Here is a 21210-nt window from a genome sequence, read left to right as displayed (position 1 = left end):
TGCACCTCTGTTCGTTAAATATATTTTGAGAGAAAAATTTGATTTTTAAAATTTACATAATTATATATTTGAACATTTCAACTTTATCCTTGTACCTCTATTCGTTAAACGTACTTCGAGTGAAAAATTTGATTTTTAAAATTTACATAATTATATATTTGAACATTTCAACTCTATCGTTGCACCTCTATTAGTTAAATATATTTTGAGAGAAAAATTTGATTTTTAAAATTTACATAATTATATATTTGAACATTTCAACTTTATCCTTGTACCTCTATTCGTTAAACGTACTTCGAGTGAAAAATTTGATTTTTAAAATTTACATAATTATATATTTGAACATTTCAACTCTATCGTTGCACCTCTGTTCGTTAAACGTATTTCGAGAGAAAAATTTGACTTCTGATGTGCAAACGCATTGAATTATTTTAAATTTGTTAACGCTCGGTTCAAGTTTCCGCGTTCGCCTGTTTGGCAGCTACGAGTTCTGCTAAATTTAGCCCATTGCGAGCAACTGATTGAAAAGCCACTATATACGATCTTCTGAAATACATTAATTTCTCCATAGAAATAATAAATGGCGGTGCAATCGAATTTGAATAATAATAAACCGTTTTGTATTTCGTTATATACTAATCAATGAAATTAATGAAATTCAATTGAAACGAGAAAACAATTTCTGCGGCTTACGGTACAGAAGAAACCAATTCTTTAAGCATAAATAAATTTTACGCTTTATATAAAAAACTTTACTTTGCCTTTAAAATTTGGAAAATTGAATACGTTTTATCGGGCGTTATTAAGACTAATGCTAGATGTACGGATGGAAATAATTTTTCCAAAATAATATATCCGGAGAACAGTGTTCGCGAAATATTGAATCGGAATCTAGATAGTCGACGTTGAATTTTAAACGATCCAATTGTTTTACAGAATTTTACGAAACCGTGATCGTGGTTTTCTCGAAACTGTGTTTCCCAGGTTTGCAAATATTGCTGCATTTGACATATTTATTCGAATTTTCCACCGAATATTTCGTAAAACTATCTGCCCCAACAATCGACTATATTTTCAAGTGGTTTCATTTGTTTGTAGTTTTAAAAACGTTAGAGGAATATGTACAATACCAGTATTTCTAATATCAAAAACCGCAAAATTTTATCACAGGAATGTTGTGGATCGTTAAATGAAATTCTATTTAAAAATACTTCTGCTTATTCACATACTTCCTCGAAAACAACTTAAACGAACGAAAGTTAATAGTTCGCCAAAAAAGAACATTCTTTCTTTAATGACGAGAATTTCCAACCGTAATCTTCATTTTTTGGCTTACAAAGATATCGAGTCACAAATATCGCACAATTTCGGACAACATTAACCGAAACGAACGCTCGTTTAAATTTATCTTCACCCTCCCCATCCTGACGTGTAGATACCGTTCTTGATACAATTTGTAACAATTTTACGCAACGAATTTTCAGCAAGATGTTTCCGTTTAAGTGAATTCCTTTATCGCGTGCACCGAAAGCAATAATCAATTCGTAAATGGTATTTTAATCAAATGTCAGCTTGCAGGATACATTTCTAAAGAAAAGTCGTAAAGTTCGTGGCCGTTTTTGTATCGTTGCTGGTTAACAACGTTTTCAAAGTGCAATACGAAATGTTGGTGCATTAATTTTTCGGTGAAACAGCGAGCCGAGATATAAACACCGCCTCCTAGTCTGTAGTTTATATATTACCCGTTGTTTATCGCGCGTTAAAACGTCGCTATTCGTTTCGGAACGAACAACCATTTCCTATTTCATAATATCTCGCGGTTGAAAGAATTACGAGGAAAAGCGGCCATAAAGACCGAGCATAAAGCGCAGTTCCTTTATATTCTTGCCCGAGGAATATTCCCACGGTAAGATATCGGTGTGGAATTAGATATAGAACCGAAATGTATTTTTTATGTCGCTGTTAAATTTCAATTTACAAACGATCTTAAATTTATCGAGACACGCAACGATCGTAACGATTGCTTCGAGCTCGATACCTGTTCGATTACACTCACTTGTCTCACGACCGGTAAGAAATAAAAGAAACGATAAAGACAATTGATCCTACGTTTCGAATATAACGGTGGGCATTCTAGACTTTTATCGTGTGTATAAATTTAACAATTTATTCTTCGTTTAAAGTTATACAGTTCAACGTTTGCGTATTACCCTTTCGTCTCTTTTATCGTAAATTGATCATGGCACATCTTAAATCATTTATTTCTTTTGATTAGATAATTGACAGATAATTGTTCCTCCCCTTTTTAAATCGATTTGTAGGGACATATCAAACCGTTCCAAAGGATATCTTCAAATGATTTTAGACTTATCGAGATATCCGCGAATATCCTATCGATCGCGTCTGAAAGTCACATAATCAATAGTCGATACGGCTTGTTGTTATTGAAAAGTTTAAATTTATTTGCTTCAAGCTCTTCGACCATAGTTTGGATCGTAGTTAGATTTGTTCTTAACATTTTGTACATACGACTCTTGACAGTGTGTTTACAAAAAAAAATTGAAGATATTTTTATCGGGATTCGGAAAGCTTCGAATTCTGCAAGTTACATTGTTTCGTGTATTTTTGATTGTTTTTTTTTTTATTCTTCTTTCTCGCAATAATTTTATTCATATTTATTGTTACATTGTTTCGTTTATATTAGACACGACCAATGATATCGAAGAGAACTGAAAAAGATTACCGATCGAAACGTTTAAAGCAACAAAATGTAAACACGACTTGCTTTTAGTAATACACGATCATTGATCGAGCATAATTACCGATACACCATAGCATCGAATTATTCTCAGAAACACCTTCGAACGAGTTCAAGCTTATCGAGACTCGTGATTATCGTATGCACACCTATCGATTACACAAAGTTCGATTCGCTTGTTTATTCATAAAAAAATAAAAAAAAAAAACAATTGCAATGCTTACTGGACGATCAGTTAAAATTTTTTGCGCAGATAATCGTGCGATAATTGGTAATTAAAATCTATTGAATTTTCATCGTTGTCCGTGGGGAATCTCTCGTATCTCAATAAGAGGAGCAGGTGTACGAAATTTACAAGAAAAACAATAATAACAATAACAAACACAATTGTTCTAAAATAATGAGAGCTGACCTCGATGTTTCTTCTCCGTTTGCGATTCGCTCGTGAGAACGTGCTTCCACACATAGTCGCGTGGCCTGAAAAATAAGATTGCCCTCCTCGGTACCGTGTGGCCGCTTCCGGTGCAGATAATACCACGTGTAGGAAGACACGAACGCTCTCCTAGATAAAAGTCTACGTCCTACGTTCTTTGAAACTTTAGCGGGACACTTGGAAATGACGAGAATCTGTGATTCACGCCACGAGGTACTTCGCGATAAGGATTGATGATCGTTCCGTATGCTCTCGCGTTGGAACGATTTCCATGTTTTGTAACTAAATCTTTTGAAATTCCAGTCGAAATCCTTCCAAATTCTGCTGGATGGTTTCCAATTTTTACTCTACCTGCAATTTATCTACCTGTGATAAATCTCCCTCGACTCTCCTTACGGTGCAATCTTATTGCAAGAATCTCACTGTAACGTTGTTGGTTTATGGTTTATAACTAAATCCTTCCAAATTCTAGTCGAAATTCTTTTAAATTTTGCTCGATGGTTTTCGATTTTTAGTGTAATTTATCTATCTGTGATAAATCTCCCTCGACTCTCCTTACGGTGCAATCTTATTGCAAGAATCTCACTGTAACGTTGTTGGTTTATGGTTTATAACTAAATCCGTCCAAATTCTAGTCGAAATTCTTTTAAATTTTGCTCGATGGTTTTCGATTTTTAGTGTAATTTATCTACCTGTGATAAATCTCCCTCGACTCTCCTTACGATGCAATCTTATTGCAAGAATCTCACTGTAACGTTGTTGGTTTATGGTTTATAACTAAATCCTTCCAAATTCTAGTCGAAATTCTTTTAAATTTTGCTCGATGGTTTTCGATTTTTAGTGTAATTTATCTACCTGTGATAAATCTCCCTCGACTCTCCTTACGATGCAACCTTATTGCAAGAATCTCACTGTAACGTTGTTGGTTTTCGATACTTTTCTTCACTAATTGTTTTTTAATACAGATGAACGTTTTTCTTATTTATTATAAATAGAAATTTTGAACAACGAATTATAGACGAGTAACATTTTATCCGTTATTCGTTGAATGAAAATTGGAATTTGAATGACACTGTAAAATTATATTCTCCTTGGACAGAATTTATTTAAATAACTATTCGATCGAATAAATATCGTTCTACGTTATTTATTGCTCGAATAATATTGTACCTATCTCTACTTTTCGAAGCTTGAGTTCCTTATACGTAGTATGCAAGGTCTTGTGTTTGTTATTTGTTACGAAACATTTTCAAGTGCGCTAATTTCACGATGAAATCATCTAGTAACTTTAGAATCCTCAAAACAGTGATTACTTTCTTTTGAAATTGCATGCTTGAACTTTTTAATAATCTAATTTACCGCACGTGTTGATTCTTGTTTCGGTAATTATAATGTTATCTTGTTAATCTTTCACTGGTATGCATAATGCAGAAAATGAAAGCGTTCGCGCATTTAATAGCGCATTTTATTAATACATACCAGTTTCTTGGCACGAGCATTATTTGCATCGATAATTTTTTAAACCTGGTATTTAAAAGCGATTCGTGTTAAATGTTAATTTTTTATGCAACAATTTCGCATAAACGATGGATGAACGGTGTAATGTATTGGTAAATGTTATTACACAGTTTCGTAAGTATTCGTAACACACATGAGTGAATAAGTATTGTAGATTATAATACGATTTAAAAAAAGAATACAATGTGTATTCTCGTGAGTGTTAGACAAGTTACATGTTTATTTATTTCAGATTATTCGACTCATCTTCAGTTTCGACAAACACATTAAACCTATAAATAGAAAATGAACCATTATACCGTACAACGGTAAACAAAAAAAGGAAAAGTTTGTTCTCTCAATCGTTAACGTAGATCATTTATTTTACTGTTTCATATTTTACTTACTCCATTCCCTTTCTCAGTCTCATTACTACACGTTTCTCTTTTTCGTCCAATTCTCCTATACGTCTTTCACTTTTTCCTCCCAACTTCCTCTCCCTGGCGTCAATTTTCTATTTTAACGACATCACTATTTTTGCCTAAATTGAAAACTCGGAAATGATCAATCGTAACGTTCGAAACTTATAAATAAATACCCGAGACTCGTATCCCCTTTTCAACGTACATACTAATAATAATGGACTTAATGGAAATATTTTATAGCCAATAATTTTACGATTATGAATCGTTCGATGTCGTTAACGATACAAATAATCCCCGTTTATAAATCAAGTAAACTTATTTGCAAACGGAATATACAACGACCAGCTGAAGTCGCGAATCAACTAACGAAGAGTGGAACAGCAGCTAGGCTGAGTAATTACGGAGAAGCTGGAAAGAGGAGCTTAATTGGACGCGTGTGATTTAGAACAGAGAGACTGCAAACGTGAAACGAAGATGGAGACGGAGAAAGAAACAAGAACGAAGAAATCTGTACGGGTATTGCGAACGTTTTCCTTTAATCTCGATTCGAACTCTAATTCAACGTCGGTGTTTCAAATCTCGAGTGCATTTCCACTCGGAAAAGCGTAGAACCTAATTTATGAAACAGTTTGAAAAAATTTCGCCCCTCTTGTTCGCGAACGATCGATACTTGCACTCTGCACAAACCAATCGCGCAGAGAACCCTATCCAATTCGAAAAATATTCAAGTAATATACTCAAGTACAAGTTTTAAATTTCGTCGACATTGGTCGCATTCGACCCGACTTGGTCACTAATTACTCGCAAACGAAGAGTCAAGAGTTTAACTTACGAATCCGATTCAACGAAGTTGAGCATTTAACTACATTAAACGTCGCAAACGTTGGTTTCCTGCAAAAATTGGGAAAGTTTCGTTTCTTTGAAAGATTTGAAAAGATTCGTTTCCTCGACAAATTTAACCAATCGGTCCAACACTTTTTCAACTTTTTCCACCGGTCGACCCACTTTCGTGAGATGGTATTATCAACGAACCTCGGTATTATCGAAGATACTTTGAATTTGAAGAATTAATAAGTGACTCTCGACCAACGAATCAATCTATTCGTAGCAACGATTAGTGTGTACGTATAAAAAATACACGTAAAACATTTCGATAGTTTGAAGTAGTGGAAAAAATATTTTAAGTTTCTAAAAATTTGTCATCATACGGAAGAATTTTAACACGTGGCCCTGTCGTGACGTATAGTTCGAAAAACGTATAGTTCACGATCGAAAACGAATTGAATTGTATTCGTCGTAATCGGCGATTTAAAATTTCACGTAGCCCTTCAATTTGCCTCGTTCGTGTCTCAATTATTTTATATTCGCACTTGAGCGAACTTGTAAGAGTACACGCGTCGAATCTAATTATGGTTGTAATCGCAATTTGTATTCGATTCCGAATCCACTTTCACTAGACGCTCGACGATACACCGGCTAACGACATAGTAAAATCGCTTTGCAAGTCACTTTCTTCGGTTTACCTCGTTTCCAGAAGATTTCTATTATCTTTCGACGTATCGTGATTACGAAACTTCAATTTACAAACGCTTTAAAACGTTACACAGCTCTATGCTGTAACCCGATGTTCCTTCGTGAAACACCATTTAGATTCTATGCACGATTCTCGAAAGAGAACATCTTCGAAACCGTGTTTATTTCACCGGTAGAAATTCCGCGCGAATTAATCACAATTTTCAGTCAATGTAAATTTACAATTCTAAAATATTTGATAACAAAATAACCAGAGACGTGTCCGTACTCTCTTCGGTATTTCTGTAGTTTTATTCAACGATAAATATTTCAATATTTTTTCCACGTAGCCTCGAAGCTAGAAGTGCATTGTGCGTTGCATCGAAATGGACGAGTGCATAAGAGAAGACAGACAGTATGCAAATATCTGTCACCGAATAGATTACAAATCGTCTAAAGTAGATTAATCCTGATATTTCTCGTCGAGAATATATTTTCTCAACAAATAAGTATCGTTGAAAGAAACTTCTTTTATTCTCCTATCGCAAATTTTCCATTTTTCTAAAAAGATCCTATTATTTTCTATAATCGACGCGCAACTGTAATCTCGTCGCCAACGAAGAAAATTTCAACGATACTCGCAACATCGAGCGCGCAATATCTTCTTCGAAAGATACTGTACAAAATGTTTCTCGATAGCGTTCGATTACGTACCTCCGTCGAAATCAATCGAATCATCGTTCCCGATGATCAACGCGCGGCTGGCCAAACTGAGTACGTAAACGTAAAATTAAAGTTTCGCGCGATACGAGGTGGCACGAAAATACCAGGTTGAAATGTTTCTAAGCAAGACAAGTGATTCGTACGGACTGGTGGCAAAATGCACGGTATTTAAGTTGAAAGCGAGCGCGCGGAGACGCAAGGATAATAAAAAGAAAATAAACGTACCCTCTACAAATACATCCAGGCCGGACTAAAGCGCCAAGGGCGTTTCCATGAAGAGCGAAAGCCGATCTCGCACGCTTTCCGCCGGGCGAATTAGAGGAAGTAACGGGGCCACGACGCGTGAAAATTTCTTCCTGAAAACTCGCCGGTAAAACGCAGGAGGCGCGTCGTTGCACCAAATGTAGAAACCGGTTTACTCCCTCCTCTCTTACTCCCTCGCTCGCACACACTCTCTCTTTCTTTCTCTCTTTCTATCTTTCTATCTCTCTTTCTCTCTCTCTCTCTCTCTCTCTCTCTCTCTCTCTCTCTCTCTCTCTCTCTCTCTCTCTCTCTTTCTTTCTCTGGGATGCAGCAAGGTCCTCCACCTTTGCACCGTGTGTCCCTCAAACCTCTCCGTTCATTTTCGTCGCGTCTCGTCCTTCCACGGGCCGCTCTCGATATCTCGCGAAACGATACTGTTTTTTCTTCGACCGCATCCCTGCGGCGCGCGGCTTTTTCACAGCTGAAAACTTCACCCTCCGCGGTCAGACATCTTCGCTCGGCGCGACACCTCGCGTTTTATTTATTTATTCACGACTTCGTCGCGGTACTTTTCGACGAACGCGAACGCAAAACGAACCCACGGGAAGTGATAGAATATATCGGGAGTATCGCGCGCAATGCTCGCGCAGCTGGAACGTCGTTGTTAAATCTAACCTCAATTCGACGAGCAGGGTCAAGATCCGACGATACGAACATTCGGATTGTTTTTCTACTCGATGTTTCGGGCACCTTGGACATGGATGGTTCTCGTAGGTAAATGGGTGTTTGCAAACGATCTTGATTTTGTGATATTACGGCTAATGCGATCTGTGATGGACGACTTGTTCGTTTTTAAGTTCATTCGGACAGAAAATTTGTATTTTTAATTCGATTCGTAATATTTTTGGACATTGCACGTAATCTTGTAACTTTGGATTGTATACAATCTCGATGATAAGATAACTAATATACAGAACTATGTTTTGTTCAAAGTATACTATTTTGAAGAAGTCATTAAATAACAAAGCAAAGGAAACTATTCTTGAGTGTCAATTGGTAACTTTATAACATTGACATCGTTAAAAATTCGACCACGATGGAAAGCAATGTTCGTAACATTAATCGCGTTTAGGTACTTGTGAGAAAGAAAGTTTGTTTATCGGAGAGGACCAAAACAATGGCCTTGAAAACGTTACGTGATAAATAAAATGGACAAAATATGCAATCCATATATTTATCCACTTATTTTCCGGTCTCCATCGAGAAATCAAAATCTTTTATATATAATATTACTAAATTAATCAAAAACTTGGAATGTAAATTTTAAACGATAACGAAATTATAACGAAAAGACAGCTTATTTTTCAAGATTGAGCAACCAGCGTTACCAATTGAAATACTTTGTTTTCTTGAAACGGAGTCGTCTTTCGTAATAAATAACTTGACTCGACTCGCTAACCTTGTTCATTATTTACACTTCCTCTGTCCTCTTGGGAGAAAAAGAAAACGATATTATCACAGTCAACGTAACTGTTACCATTTGTTTCCGGCGAGAATCGTAAAATAATAAATGGAAAACATTAGAACGATTGCATCAACGATCTTGTGCCCCTTAGATACAAAACGGACCACGATTTTTATTCACGTATTGCACACTCGAGGGAACGCTCGATCTTTCTAGAGCGACACCTGTCTCCCACAAATGTATCTCTTTGTGACGCGAAGTTATGGCAATGGTTACGTCGTATCGTCCTACGCGATTCCGTTGGTCGAGTTGACTAGCAATTTCCGTGACGTCCCTGTTGAGATTTTCGAAGCTATTACACTCTTTGCGACTCTTTTCCCCCATTTAAACTTCTCGGTATACCCCTGAGGAGGAATAAAGTTTCTAGGAACACGCGATGAAAATTTCAAACGAACACTCAATGGATGATTATATTTAGTTACGGTTCTACGCCTGGTTTAAACACTCTCTACTACTGAATTATATTTGCAACTTTACGATCATTCTTTCTTTCTTTTTGTAATATAGAAACTTTACATCGATCTAATCGAAGAAAATATAAAATTTGCTATCGTTTGAGTCGAGTTTCATCGAATCGCTATATCGACGAATTTATTTAAACGGGTGTCGAATTTTGAAACTGAACAATAGCGTCCATTCGATAAATAAATTTCTAACAAACAAGTAACAAGGCACGTTTCTTTTCATTATTGTCTATCGAAGGCGATACGAAGTAGAATTTATTCTTTCGATCTTAAAAACAAACTTAATTTCTTCAAGGATACTAGATACAACACAGGAACTAATGGTTCATATTTTTGTTCACTTCGAAAACAACTATTCGTCTTCGAAGGGGTTAACGTATTGAAACGTTACACCAAACGGTGACGGAATAACAGTTATGTTTGCTGTTAAGATCAAAGGAACAAGTTTCTCGTTCACAGAACCAATTTAAGACTGATAGATCTGTTCTCAAACTGTTTCAAATCAGAGTTGCCGAAAGATCGAAACTATCCACCGAGTTTTCTCGACGTTACAGGTTCTATTGTTCGGAGTAGGGCTGGGACTATTCGAATACATTATAGGTAATTGATTATTCCGAATAAACTTTGAATATTTGAGAATTAGAATATCAGTATTTGAATATTCGTGTTAAAATGTTTGAATATTCGAATATCATTACTCGAATAAGTGTTTATGTATAGGATGAGGCCTACTTCAGTGCTGGTATGGAAACAAAAAAAATAGTTCACGTCAGTATGTGCTTTGTTTGATTTTGTTTCCAAGTTAGAGTCATTTTTGTACTTTAATAATTCTCAATCGCTAGACTTTAGATTTTCTGAATTTATGGCTTCTTGGAACATGAAAAACATACACAGAATATACGTACATGCGCAAAATAAATTATTAATATTATTATAATAATGAATTCACGAAGTATTGTACCTTTTGTATGTGTTTCCATAGTGATATGAACCGTAGATGCATAAAATTTGCAGTTTATTAATCATAAACTCGTTTAGTATGGCTATCGTCGTTAAAATTTTTCTATACAATAAATGTAAGCGGCTGCGATATTATTGGAATACCTACAAGTTATTCTAACTTGGAACAAGGTCGAACACGACACATGTTTATACGAACGTATTGTTTTTGTGTCCTCGATTCACCACTGAATGATGGGTTCCACGTGTTCCACAATACACCGTACATTTGCACTGTTTGAATAATGTGGATACTGGTGATGCAATCAAATATTACATCTCGCTATCAGCGTTTAGAAGATGATCAATAATCTGCGTGCATGCATATAGGGTGTCTCCCCTAAGTGACGTATCAAGTTCGACTTAATTGGATGCTTTAATATCAATATTACGAAATGGTACTCAATTTTGTACTTATATGAAAATTTGTAAACAAATGTTATTACGTAGGACACTTCTGAATTTAATACTTTTTTCTAGGGAATAACGAGTTGCATCTGAAAAATATGCGACGCAAATTGCTTCATTTTTGTTGAAACGTGCACCGGTGTCGTTAGTAATTTCGAACATATTCGGGGAGAATGATTTAAATGGAACATCCTGTATAAACGTACACAAGCATTATTGCGAAGGTACACAAACACAGCAGCTTCCCGTAACATGTGTTGCCCTAGTGTCTAGAATATTGCGTGTGACGATTCAAGCCGTTTATAGTCAAAACACGTACGTATTAGTTTCTCTTTAAATTAAAAAAGATCAATGAACTTAAGAAACTCGATTTATTCAGTTCACGTAGCACTTTTTGAACATTACGAATATCCAAATACTCGATCAGTGCATAAAATTTCATAATACATAATCGAGTATTCGAATAGTAGTGAAATTATTTCTGTCGATATTTTAATCGCTAAAGTGAATACTCAAATAACGAGGCAATTATATTCGTCGAATCTTCGAATCACCGAGAGGAATATTCGAATAGAGAAGAAATTATATTCGTCGAATTTTCGAATTACTGAGGGGAGTATTCGAATAGAGAAGAAATTATATTCGTCGAATCTTCGAATTACTGAGGGGAGTATTCGAATAGCGAGAGAATTATATTTATCGAATCTTCGAATTACTGAGACGAATATTCGAATAGCGAGAGAATTATATTCGTTGAATCCTTGAATTACTGAGAGGAATATTCGAATAGTAAGAGAATTATATTCATCGAATCTTCGAATTACTGAGAGGAGTATTCGAATAGTGAGAGAATTATATTCGTTGAATCTGTGAATTACTGAGGGGAGTATTCGAATAGCGAGAGAATTATATTCATTGAATCTTCGAATTACTGAGAGGAGTATTCGAATAGTGAGAGAATTATATTCATCGAATCTTCGAATTACTGAGGGGAATATTCGAATAGAGAAGAAATTCTATTCGTTGAATCTTCGAATTACTGAGAGGAGTATTCGAATAGCGAAAGAATTATATTCATCGAATCTCGAATTACTGAGGGGAATATTCGAATAGAGAAGAAATTATATTCGTCGAATCTTCGAATCATCGAGAAGAATATTCGAATAGACAAGAAATTCTATTCGTCGAATCTTCGAATCACCGAGAGTATTCGAACAGTGGTCAGATTATATACGCTGCATCTCGGAACCGCGAATATTCGAGTAATTATCGAATTATACTCGCTGAGTATTCGAATTCACCGTAAGTTCGAGCAATAGTTAAACAATGACATTCGATGAACAATCGAATCACCGAATGGTTCGAACAACGATCGGATTACATTCTCGGTACAGCTTTGAATCGTCGAATCGAGTATTCGAATAACGCGAAATTCGACGAATAGTTCCAGCCCTGGTTCGAAGCCACGTTACCGGCGTTCAAAACGTTTCGTTTACGAGCCGGAGCGATTACGCTCGCAAACTTTTGGCCAAGGACGCGCCGTCGAGAGGCTACTCGTACGAGATTCACGGTTTCGCGCGTCGTCTCCCGTTGTATTTTCAAAAGGGGATCGCGTTATCAAAGCATTGATCGAATTACCAAGAATCCAGGCCGGCGGAGGGTGAACGTACAATCGTGTTAGGTTGCCGATCGATCCGACCGGCGTTTCAATTTTTCCGGCAATCTTCTCGAACGCTCCGGCGCCATGACGTTTACACGAACCACTGGAAAAATCCTCGTCCAAGGATGTGTTTATCCCGATGTCCTGGTAGAGAGAACTCGATCCCGCGCACCACCGCCACTTGTTACGCGTACACTTCACCGACTGGTGTTTCGGCTCGAGTTTCGTCTCGAAGGACAACCGATTATACGCCGATTCACCTGTTCACACCCGGCCACTGACCGTACACTGTCACTGGATCACGATTTTCGACGCCAGCGAGATTCTCGTCTTCACTCGCGGCGAGATCGACGCGTCGCGACGGAGAAACAACCGAGCACGCGAACGATCGTGGACTGAAAGGCTCCTTAGACAAGCGACTCGAAGTAGCCAACCGCGTGACCGGACCGAGGACGTAAACAAAGCGTGGAAGATGATTGGCCGAGACACTACCTGACCATTCAGGTATGTCAGATCCTTCGCCGAGGCATTGCGTCTATCTCCGAGATTTCGAGAACTTTACGAGTCGCGATTCGACTCGGTTGCGGGTGTACGTTTCCTCTAGGATCGAAACTTCTCGGACATCGAATTCGATCGCTCGAGCGTACGATTCGCGAGTGATTTCCACCGAATTTTCGAGATTCGAACAACGTTGAGTTAAACTCGTATCGGATGCGAATTATCGAAAACGAAAATTTGCGAAGATGAATTTTACGATGAATTTTTAAGAGATAGATTCGAACTGAATGGAATCACGTCTGGATAATCGCGAAGCGGTCTCGAACGGGGAATTTTTCGTGAAATTGCTCGAACAGAGTCGAACTACCAGAGCTTTCAATTATCAGAGATGTAAATCGATCTCTCGATTGAATTATTCAAGAAACTACCCGAACGGAACAAACCCATCCTACGTTAGCTATCAGAGTTCCGTTCTTTTCTTTTTAAACGGATAAATTGTATTGCTCTTCGAGCGAAGTGTTCTGGGAACAACTCGAACAGATCGAGCCAAGTGTCGCGTCAATTTCAAATCTCGAGTATCGAAGACGCGGTTGAAGTCTTTTCAAATCGACTTGTACCGAATTGACCGAGTACCTTCTCTCTAAACCGATGTTGTTCAATAAAACTAATTTTGCGTCTCGCGCCCAAACATCAACCTCCAATTATCGAAACAACGAACAATCTCTTCGATTCAACTTCATCTCGAGCTTAACCAGTCGATAAATCAATCACAGTGGAAACAATCGTTTAAACGGAGAGTTGCCGAAATTTACGATAATTTTCCTATCGCGGCGATACACGCAAGCGAACGTAATATCAATTGGATGACCGTGGATCGATCCATGGAAACGTGGAATTCGAGGTATCCCTCGAGAACGCGGGAATCGATGGTACTCGAGTTTCATGGTTCTCGATTTCGCGTCACGTGGTGGGGTGTAATTAACCGGAATCCACGATACTTTTTCCGTAACGGAGTGTTTGCCGCGGCATTAAACGCTCGACCGTGCGCGCTTCCGCGTCAATTTACAACGATTCACGCGGGCGATTCGGTCGAGCGTGTCGTGTCGTCCGATGAGGAAGCCTCAGCTTCTGTTACTTTCACCTCATTGTTCGCGCGGTGGATGTCCAGTCACGTTCCTCTGGGAGCACGTTGCGAAGACGTCGAGACCTCGGGACGTACGTACACCTTCGAGCCCGTCGAGTGTCACGTGCTCGGCGGAATACTCGCGCAGCGGACGCCACGGTGACCAGCCAGCGTCGAACGATGTTTCGTCCGATCGGAGCTTCAATGATTTGCGAAGCGTTCGAACAACGTCGGTTACTGCGCGACGCTACGTTGAAATCGCGCGTAACGTGCGCACAATAGCCGAGACCACGTGAAAGGCCGCGCGTCACGAAATTCACGAGGCCCGCGCACCTTTCTTCGCCGAAGCGTTGCTCCGTTCTTGCCGCGAAAGCGGGGCCAACCGGTTTACCTGTCCACGAACCTCGCGAGTCACCTCTAAACGAGGCGCGCGATTGGTCGGGACTTGGCTCGCACCAGGACCGTATCTACCCGAACCTCGTGCTTCGTCGCGTTTCCTCGGTGAACGATTTCGGGTGCCGTCGCGAATCGGGGATGTCGAGAACGAGGCACGCGATACTACTGGCACGTTCGGGAAGTCATTTCGTTTTCCAAAATGGAGAATATGTAATTTAGTAAAATGTTTGTACAATTTAAAAAAATCACTTCACCAGGTTTTATTTTCACCGAAAGAAACGAAATGACTTAACGAAGAATCTAATATATTTCGACAATTTGCTATAGGAGAAGAATTTTTCGAACCTAGGCGCTGTTAGTAGAACGTGGATACTTGAACTTTTTCGGTGAGGAATTGGTCAGCGATAGGGAAAGTGTTGGCGGTGATTTATGTTTGGAATTTGTGTACGCGTTTTATAAATACGTGGGAAAATTAAATAAAGGAACGGAAGGAATTTACGTAACAGGTATAACGAAATATTTCCTATATTTCGAGCGTTTGGAGCGGTATCGTTAAACGCGATTAATGGTTCGAAATTTTTTACATATCCCGATGTGTAAAATTATGTTCCTTTTTACCGTCTTTTTTATATTTTTACAATATATTTTTCTGCTTCTGAAACTATTTTTCCAGGAATTAGAAATTCTCCAACGATTTCTTAACAAATGTATTGCACAGAGGAAAGGTAACCATCCGTGTCTTGTAGAGTAACAAGTATTACAGACAGTGGTGAAATTTCATTTATTAGCAACGTAATTCTTTTACGTCTACAACTTTTATAATAAATAACTTTATAACTATTTCCTTACGATTTCTTTTACTTTTTTCCCCTTTTTTCTCTTTCCCAAATTTATCCCTCTTTCCCTTTTTTTTTTCAAATACCTAATTTAATAGACTTCTAGGGTCTTTTCGTTCAGTTTCAAAATATTTAGTTACGATTATTTACGCATAAACGCTCGTATTCAATCTCATTTCTACTTAACTTTCTTATCGTATTTACTTTCTATAATTTCATTCTCATTTGTATAATTCTGTTTCGTTTCTCTTCGTATAATCACCTTTTTCACTGTCTTTTTATTTATATACATGTATTCATAATTCGTTCATATTCTTACGTACATCACACATTTTATTATACTCGTATGATTTTTCAACAGATATTGCACCTAAAAAAAGGCTCTATATAGAAAGTCGAAACGATGTTGCCACTAAGTCAACACTGTCTGTAATTCTTTTTGCTTTGGAATGTCAACACGGAAGGAACGATAACCTTCCCTATGCGCACAACATTTATCGAACGAATGACTATACTATTCGTGTTACATGTTTAACGATTTTTTACGATATTCTCGAACTTCTATCGTTCCAGTCAATTTTATCTTTTATAATTCCTGTTCAAAAAAGAAAATCTGCATCGGCTGTCGGCTTTTCTCTCTCTTTTTTTTTTTGTAAAATTGTTTCACAAAAGTCTTTTGTCCGGGAACAAAGTTAACCGAGCTTTCTGGAAACTTGTTCCGCCAAAAGTGACCCGCTGGCAAATTGAACTTTCATCTTCGCTATAATAAGTGAATTCATTAATGCGCTCAAAATAATTACAGGGTTCCACCGACCGTCTCTGTTCCAAAGCGCGATAATAGCGTGGCGTTTCCGCAATTTAACTTGGAACTACCAGCATTCCCAGTGGTCGAAAACTTTTCATCGCAAGATTGTTCCTCCAGGACATGCCTATTTGCGAGAATCGGCTTGAACTCGAGCGATCTACAAAATTAACCTATGTTCGTGAACGTCGGGAACTGAACGACCATTAACACCTACAGTGTACCTTGAACATAAAAATAAAGTTGATACAAACTGTTGATCGGCCAGTTTCTGAAGAAACTTCGATCAAGAATTCGTCGTTCACGATTAAACAATAATACGATAATTCCCTCCTTCGAGTGAATTTCGTTCGTTGATAAAAATGAAAATTTATATATTTTTCGTTATATTTTGCCAGTATATACGATACAGGGTTATCTCGATGAAAATGATCCCAATTTAGATTATTTATAATTATTTATGGAACGAATTCTGAATTTTAATATATGTAATGTGAGACTCGTTCGTTGATGAAAATGAAAATTGATATATTTTTCGTTATATCTTGCCAGTATATACGATACAAGGTTATCTCGATGAAAACGATTCTAATTTCGATTATTTATAATTATTTGTAGAACGAATTCTGAATTATAATATATGTAATGTGAGACTCGTTCGTTGATGAAAATGAAAATTGATATATTTTTCGTTATATCTTGTCAGTATATACGATACAGGGTTATCTCGATGAAAATGATCTTAATTTCGATTATTTATAATTATTTGTAGAACGAATTCTGAATTCTAATATATGTAATGTGAGACTCGTTCGTTGATGAAAATGAAAATTGATATATTTTTCGTTATAGCTTGCCAGTATATACGATACAAGGTTATCTCGATGAAAACGATTCTAATTTCGATTATTTATAATTATTTGTAGAACGAATTCTGAATTCTAATATATGTAATGTGAGACTCGTTCGTTGATGAAAATGAAAATTGATATATTTTTCGTTGTATCTTGCCAGTAGATACGATACAGGGTTATCTCGATGAAAATGATCCCAATTTAGATTATTTATAATTATTTGTAGAACGAATTCTGAATTCTAATATATGTAATGTGAATCTCTCTCTCTCTCTTTCTCTCTCTCTCTCTCTTTCTCACTCTCACTCTCTCACTGTCTCTTGGTGTATCCCATTCAATTTCCTCGGCGAACGGTTCACGCGAGGCTCGGAATAAAAATTGCTACTTACACCGCTTTCAAGAGAACTGGTGATCCTGATTTTATCACTTGAACGTGGAAATTACCATATTTCGTCTCGTGGAAAGTTTTAAGCCTTTAAGAATGAGAGCGACGCGTCGCGACGCAAGGAAGTTGAAAAATGTCATCACTTTCGTGTTTCTCTTCGACATGGGGAATGCACTAGTAATTTTACAAAATGAACCGAGATTGACTTACACCGTTCCCACTGTCTGGTTAAGAGAGAAGTACAAAGGAAAATGAAAAAAATAGTGCAGCGTTAAATGAAACCAAGGATAGGTGATTGCGCGGGAAACAGGTTAGAATAGTGTGCAATTACGTATGAAACAGAAGATGTAAATATAGAGTAAGTTGAACGCGTGATGGACCAAGTCCATTTCGAATGAACTATTTCTACTGTTTTCATTCTCACAAAGCTGGTTTACTTCGTACTGACCGTTAATTTCAATTTCATGATTCATTGTTCAGAACTTCGAATGCACCTGTAAGTTTCGTAACACGAACACCTGGCGTTACCTTTGCGAAATTTCACATATTATTAACTCCCGAAAAATAATAGTCAAACTCGTATTATTCTATCGACGTGTCTACAATACATCGATCAATTTTCATATTGTCAATTTTAAACTGTCACCATTCTGAACAAGTCGTCAGCAAAGAAGACAAATAGGACTATATTCACTCTTTCGGTGATCAAATGTGTATTGTTCAAAACAGTCGCAAACAATGTTATAGAAAATGTTTTCCTTTCGAAACTATTTCTACTCTTTCTAATTATAACACAATACGTGCCAAACGTAATATCACGAAGATGGATGCCAAAAGATTAAGTCACATTTTACAGTAAATCGTCACCAGTTTGCAAGAGGAGTTTCTTCTTCCTAAAGTTTCTCAATAGTTTCGAACGTTTCGTCTTACAAAGAAATAAGCGTTACGATAAATTCGAATATTGTAACGTGTAGGAAGAAAGTCTGTGGACAGCTCGTAAAAATCTTAGACATCCAACAGCACCGATAACATTCTCCCGGTTCTCTTTCACGACCATTTCCAGACCTTATATCAGATTCACATTTACCAGCGTATTTCAACACACTCGTCAGCATTGCTCCATTTTCGGCGCCACATGTTTTACGCTCGGTAGCATACGAAAGGACGTTCGACAGCCTAAGGGATAAATCTTCAAAGAGCAAAAGTTAAACTCGAATTTCAACCGTTTCCAATATCGCGGTGCAATCGATCAGCATCGGAGGTGGATCTATTTCTGTGAAAAGCGCTGGATCCGCGCCAAGAAAGAAAGACTTACCCAGTACTGCTCTGTGCCCCTTCACTCTCCTGCTGATGTTGGGCGAGACCAGGCTCAGTCTGTCGCTTCTGGCGCTTAACAGGGGGCTGGGACTCCTTCTTGGAGGTGGTTGATCGACGAAAAGGCCATAGCTGCTGCCTGCGTACACGGTGCTGCTGCCATCAACGGTTCCAACCCCTCCCGCGATACCCCATTCCGCGACGCTGTCAATCGAGCTGCTCCTTGGTAAGCAGGAGCTTGTTGTGCTGCAATCCCGTCTGTCAAACAACAACATCGGTGTACAGATTTTCGGCTACAGAGTGACGCGTAATTATTGGTGTAATCGTTGTAACGTCAGAACCAGGACAAGATCTTCAAGTTAAACGCTTGCTCGTGGAAAGTCAAAATTGTAACTTCATCGTACAATTATATGGTATAGGTTTTAAGAAGAATATTTGTTAGAAAGATTTTCGAAATTGTTTTAGATTATCTACGGTGATAAAATAATATTTGGTAATACAATATTGTCGAAAATTATTTTTAATAGATAAATAGGAATTGTTCGAGTTAAATGCTTGCTCGTGGAAAGTCAAAATTGTGATTTCATTGTTCGATTATGTAGTATAGGTTTTAAGAAGAATATTTATTAGAAAGATTTTCGAAATTGTTTTAGATTATCTACGGTGATAAAATAATATTTGGTAATACAATATTGTCGAAAATTATTTTTAATAGATAAATAGGAATTGTTCGAGTTAAATGCTTGCTCGTGGAAAGTCAAAATTGTAATTTCATTGTTCGATTATATAGTATAGGTTTTAAGAAGAATATTTATTAGAAAGATTTTCGAAATTGTTTTAGATTATCTACGGTGATAAAATAATACTTGGTAATACTTGGTAAGATTTTTGAAATTGTTTTAGATAGTGATACAACATTGACGAAAATGATTTTTAATAGATAAAAAGGCATTTTATTTTATTCCTAATGTTGGAATCAGTAATCTACGATTACGCTTTAGTCAAAGCAACGGTGAATTATTTATCTGTGATTACCTTTTTTGTATATTTAGTTCTTTTCTTAATTATTGTGTTGACACACTATTGTTATTTTGTTCAATATTATTGCTTGTCACTGAAGGTAACCAGAGATAAGGTCAGAAACGCTTTGAGTAAACGTTTTTCTAAATGTAGAATGAATGTTTGGGTGATAAAAAGTTGTGTACAATATCTAAACAGGAAGATAGAAATATATATCTACATAGAAGGATCAAAGTAAAATAATATAAAGTAAATGGTTTGCTTGAATTTTTTCTTGTCTTTGAGGGTAATAAAATGGAAGATGATTAATAAACGAAAACGTATTACTTTTTAATGTCTGAACGAGAAAAGTATAAACTGTGGAAACTTTCCTTCTGGTTATTCTAAAGAAAAAGATCAGAAAGATTCTTATGGTTTATAAACGGTGTATAAATTTCGAGAAAAATGTTTTGAAAACTTGGCGTACAGGGTGTTTCGTGTTTTTCCTGACAAATTGCGAGGACTTAATCTATAAACAAAAGTAAGAAAAAAATATTATATAAAATTCGAGAATAAAAGCTTCGTTACAAAGTTGTAAACAAATATTGTTCGCATGAATTACGTAACAGTATATTTTTTCATCACAGCACACAGAAGGTCGATCGTGTTTGTCTAGTTCGCATAGTTACATGTTTTCCTAACATCTGATAACAATTCCGTGTCGTTGACAGTCAGTATATTAAAAAATGATTGCTCAGTATTTTTAATTCCTCTTTTTTATTACCAATTGATGGTAACGGTATTAGAATAAGTAAGGATAACCAAACCGGATAAATATAGTCGATCTTTTGTGTGCTGTGATGGAAAATGTGTTATTAGATACTTCGTGCGTAAATTATTTGTTTAGAACTCTGTAACAAAGCGTTTATTGTCAAACTTTATGTAACATTTTTTTTCTTACTTTCGCTCCATAAATTCCTCCCAGTTTGTCACGAAAAACACGCGACACCCTATACAGAGTTCAATTTAAAGTCCAATAACAATTTCAAGTGACACTATAATCGTACCAGCATAATACCTTCAGGATTAAAATTTTTAAGAGAGTATTTTTCAAAAATCGATTGTCTTCTACTTCAGTACTAGATGAAATTTTTATACACAGAAAAAAAATACAGGACATGCAACAGTATCGTTGTGTCATTTGATCCTTTGATTTGACAACACGAAGCTCCCATGATTGCAGTTCGTTGAAACGATTAACTTCGTTTACGTAACGCCTATATCTACACGATCCAGAATCGTCTATTGATCGGTGTACCGCCTTATTTCAGAAATACATAATAAAAATGCGTATCG

General features: G+C 36.9%; 1 protein-coding gene across 3 annotated transcripts in view; it reads right to left on the bottom strand.

Annotated features, from left to right (window-relative positions):
* Window positions 1–21210, bottom strand: part of Wake (ankyrin repeat and fibronectin type III domain containing protein wide awake) — a 211141-nt gene that overhangs the window by 58196 nt on the left and 131735 nt on the right. For all 3 annotated transcript variants that reach the window (XM_076327809.1, XM_076327811.1, XM_076327810.1), the window contains exon 6: window positions 18857–19113. In XM_076327809.1, coding sequence (XP_076183924.1) covers window positions 18857–19113 — 257 coding nt within the window. The remainder of the gene's footprint in view (window positions 1–18856; window positions 19114–21210) is intronic.

Source organism: Ptiloglossa arizonensis, chromosome 2, assembly GCF_051014685.1.
Source record: "Ptiloglossa arizonensis isolate GNS036 chromosome 2, iyPtiAriz1_principal, whole genome shotgun sequence".
NCBI lineage: Eukaryota > Metazoa > Arthropoda > Insecta > Hymenoptera > Colletidae > Ptiloglossa > Ptiloglossa arizonensis.
Note: the sequence above shows the minus strand (reverse complement) of the source record. Positions and strands in the feature narration are given on the sequence as shown.